At 30.3% G+C, this 4434-nt stretch overlaps 1 protein-coding gene across 1 annotated transcript; it reads right to left on the bottom strand.

Annotated features, from left to right (window-relative positions):
- Positions 1-3047: 3047 nt before the first annotated feature.
- On the bottom strand, positions 3048-4122 carry LOC129963520 (chloride intracellular channel exl-1-like). Its single transcript, XM_056077949.1, has one exon. The coding sequence runs from the start codon at positions 3855-3857 to the stop codon at positions 3123-3125; it is 735 nt and encodes a 244-aa protein (XP_055933924.1). The 5' UTR covers positions 3858-4122; the 3' UTR covers positions 3048-3122.
- Positions 4123-4434: the final 312 nt, after the last annotated feature.

Below are 4434 nucleotides of genomic sequence, written 5' to 3'. Positions count from 1 at the left end.
GCTATAACTATATATATAGTATATAAAAATGGATGCTTGTCTGTTCGTATTTTAAGCGCTGCTGTACCATTCTTTCGACAGCGTTAAAACTTTGCTAACTTATTGCTTTGAACCTAGAAGATTCCATGTTTTTCGCATGGCCAGTTGTATACTGGATGCTCACGAGGCTGACAGCCAAGAAATTTATTTGTTTTTGCTGAAAACAAAAAATAGTGTCTACCCTAAAGTATAATTGAATAATAAAGTAAAAATAAATAGAATAAATATTATTTATGCTTCTCCTTTGAAGATATTCATTGAAGTTGAATGATATTATATTGTCGTCAAGAAAATAAATATCGTTCTTTCTATCATTCCTAATTAATCAAGATAGCTATTTCAAATTTCAAACTATATTTCCAAAATTATTTCTTCTGTTGCAGCAACGCGCTGGGTACCAGCTAGTAAGAAATAAGAATTTGTAGCAAGAATTTTTAAATATGCGATGGCACTCCAAGTAGGCCGAGTAGAACAATATTAGGCGTCAAAATGATTCATTGTTACACGTTCAAGTTGCAAATTCTATACTCTTTGTAATTATTTATAATTAATATTACCTTGTTGTGAAAACATATATATGAAGTTTTATCTGAAACATATATATGAAGCTGAATTTTAATTCGCATTTATAATCATTTATCAGAAAATTATGCTTTATTTTCCATTTTTGAACCTGTGCTATGATTTTTAAAAATCAAAGTTGATGTCACCAAAGAAAAGAGTTTAAGAAGCCCTAGTATAAAACTTTATATTTTAACTGTTTCTTGTTAAAGCAAATTTTCTCTTATTGGTAAAATCATGAGAATTTTATATTCATCTACAGTTAAGCCTAATGTCCACTTTGTAATCATTTTGACATTTGTCACAATGAAAGTACAATGGAATACTAAAACAGAAAAAGAAAGGTGCAGCTGTTTAAGAAATAAATAAACCGATATTGTTGTTCAAGTTGAAGGACAGTAGACATCAGATACAGATACTTCGAACAATGTCATTTGTTTTGGGGACAGTAGAATTCCATGTGCCAATTCTGTGATTGTCAATCACTTGAAACAACTTCAGTTTCTGTTGTCACAATGGTTGAAAAAACTTTACATAATCAAAATTTTCCGTTTCCTTAGATCCAAGAGAATTTGTTCTCTAATTAAAAAACACCTTTATACCTTTATTATAATATTACGCTTTTAATAATGTTTAAACTTTTTCAATTTACACTTTTATCATAATATTAATTTTAAAATTGAATCATATTTTTAAAAGAAATGAGAATATTTTAAAGTACTAATGGTTTTTTTTAATGATTTGACATTATTTTAGAAAAATACTCAATTTATAAATCTAACACCATATGATTAAAAATATTTTCTCTTGAACCAATAGGCCACCCACAAAAACACCACTATCCAATCACTTTTCTGAACTAGTAAGATATAGGGTATTAAATAAGAGCTTTCAATTAATGATTAGCTCATTCGAAGAATTTAACAAGAAAATAATTTTCTATTTATATGGCGTGAGAATACCATCTACAAATTATTAACTATTTTTAGATTATTTCAAATATAGTATAATAAGTTGTTTTTATTTTAATGTTTGTAAAAACCAAATGTTTTTTTAACCTTCATCTATTTGAAAAATAGTTTAAAAAGTTTTATAATTATTATTTTCCTTTAAAGTTAATTTTCATGTTTGAAACGAGTCTCATTTTGATCATTTCCATGGTTCTTTACATCTGGCATGGAGCGTCTATTTCAATTGCTTTAAAAATGAATTATTAAATGTTATCAGAAGATCCATAGAAATTCAATAAAATTATATGTATTTGAAAAAGTTGAATACATATCAAGTTTTATTTAAATCAAAATGAATAAGTAAAATAATTTTACTTAAATTTTAGATCTCATGTCAAATAAATATTTATAGCACATAATTATTTGAGTAATTTGTATACATGTAACTTATACTACATTCCAGATCTTAGCATCTCTTTGCAGATATTTAAAGTTTATGATTAAAAAAATTGTTTGAATTAAAATAAGAACTGAAAAATGAACAGAGTTTTTGCCTTTATAAGCATTTTATATAATATTAAAAATAAATTCTTGCTTAAAAAAAAAGAAATCCATACACAAAATAAATATCAATGTGCTTGTTTTTATCATACAAAATTCAAAATAATGAAAATGTGATGAGAAATGTTATGTCAATACTTTTTAAAAAAAAATTTCTATAACAAAATTAATTATTATATCACAAGAGCTTTACCATTCTACTAATTGCTTACAATCAAATTAAACATGTACAGTAAATTCTTAGTGATGCAAGTTTTAATGAAAACTATATTACAATCCTTTAAAGATCTGACGGGGTCTCTTTTTATTTATAATAAAAGTCTGTGGTGAAATAAAATTTTCAATTATTAAAATATAAAACAGTTTTTTTATGATTAATAAAACTAGAGTTTTTATTTCTAAAATATGATATACTTTTATCAATATACTCTTTTCTCTCTTGTTCATTTATTTCACAATGATCATTTTGAAATATTTCATTGTGTTCCATACTCAAAAACTCAGTTTCTACTTGAATAAGATATTTATTACTATTTATTAGATTTAGTTACACTTTTTAATTTAAAAATCAGATTTAAATGTTCTTGACAAAAAAAATAGTAAATCCTCTCAACTCTTTTTAAGATTTTATTAAAACATTTAAAGTAAGCAGTTTATTTAATTGTCTAAATTCGCTTTCAACAAAAAAACTATCTTCTAAAAAAATTGTTTAATGCCATTGTCTTATGTGTTATTATACTGAAAGATTTTTCATGATTCATAATTATGAAACTTCTTTTACATTAAAATTATCAATATGCTGAAAACATACTTCATATCTATATGACAGTAATGTGTATTTAATATCATAAAACTTAGTATCTTCCCCCCTCCCCAAATGTCAGTACATACATGAAATATGCTTTTTTCATACTAACCTTTCATAGAAAAACACCATTTCTGAACAAATATTTTTATCTGACTATGAAATTGCTCCACAGTAGTAATTCTATACATGAAATAAGTTCGAAATCACGGAGAGCTTATCGGTATATCAAAGGAATACTTCGGTGGTTCTCTTGCTAAGCGGGCTTTTTCCTCCATCGACAAGTTCGGCGTTTCAGGTTTCTCAGCCCAGTGTACAATTATCTCCTGATCTGGTGGACACGCTTGCGTAAACAGATCGTCATTGTAAGCGCGAGACAAGTAACCCCACAGGTGCCTTAACTTGGGTGAAATCTCAAATCCTTTCAAAGCTTTTGCCGCAACCCTAATCTGATGAAGCTTTGGCAGAAGTTCGAAGTCTAGATGAGTCATATGATCACCGCACAAGAAACTCGACGATCGTGAAGCCAAAACGTCATTGATTTTGGCCAGTTCAGCTTCCAATTGCGAAGAGTCTTTGGACACGTCTTTGACGTAGTAGCAAAACTTCTGAAACACATCTCTGCAGCATTTGTCTGCATCTGCGTCATCGTAATCCAAGGATGGGGATGGAAAAGTATCATCCAGATACTGGATTATTTCATCGACATTATCCATGGCTGCTTCTCCATGAACGAGAGCAGGGACTCGTCTGAGGGTCAATTTCCGGAATATGTCCGGTGGTTTGGCAAAGTTAACAGTGGCTACTTTGAACTGTAGTTGCTGCTGCTGTGCTTTGGCCAGCATAATCATGAAAAGTCTCTGACAAAAAGGACATGCACCATAGCGTTTTCCGTCATCTCCAGCTTTCACAAACAACAACACTTCTGGCTGTGTATCCATGGTACAATGAAACTAAAAGAGTTAGTGGTTATATCAGTTATCACACCACGTCTACTTTTTGACACACATCAAAAAGGGATAAGCATAGACCAATGTCCAAAAGAATGCTCCCAATAGAAGAGTAGTGGAAGAAACAACAATCCAGCAGCAATTATCCACGCTTAATTTCTCAGTCTTCTTCTAGAATGGCGGAAGTGTCAGACACTCAAAAAAATAAGAGCACGAGGGATCTTTTTCGTATTCGTCTTGCACCCACAATGCCTTGCGCCTTGCATCCTGGTCGCGTGCAGTGATCATCTGGCAGATGGAAGAGGGTCTAAAAATATCTTTTGGCAAAGAGCACCCTCTCCTTGAATTTAAAGCTTTTGGGGTTTATTTTGAGGGATAGATTTCGTATGAATCGGACGGTGTTTTTCCCACAGACGCCTTCACTCTAGGCACAGCCTTCGTCAAAACTGGTGAATGTCAAAAAATAAATACTGCTGATGGATGAACAAAAAAAAAGTACTGCAACGCCACCACATGTGGTGTTTTTTATAGGTCATATTTTTCGTAAATTGTTTTGTCTTTTCAACAA

Source organism: Argiope bruennichi, chromosome 3, assembly GCF_947563725.1.
Source record: "Argiope bruennichi chromosome 3, qqArgBrue1.1, whole genome shotgun sequence".
Lineage (NCBI taxonomy): Eukaryota > Metazoa > Arthropoda > Arachnida > Araneae > Araneidae > Argiope > Argiope bruennichi.
Note: the sequence above shows the minus strand (reverse complement) of the source record. Positions and strands in the feature narration are given on the sequence as shown.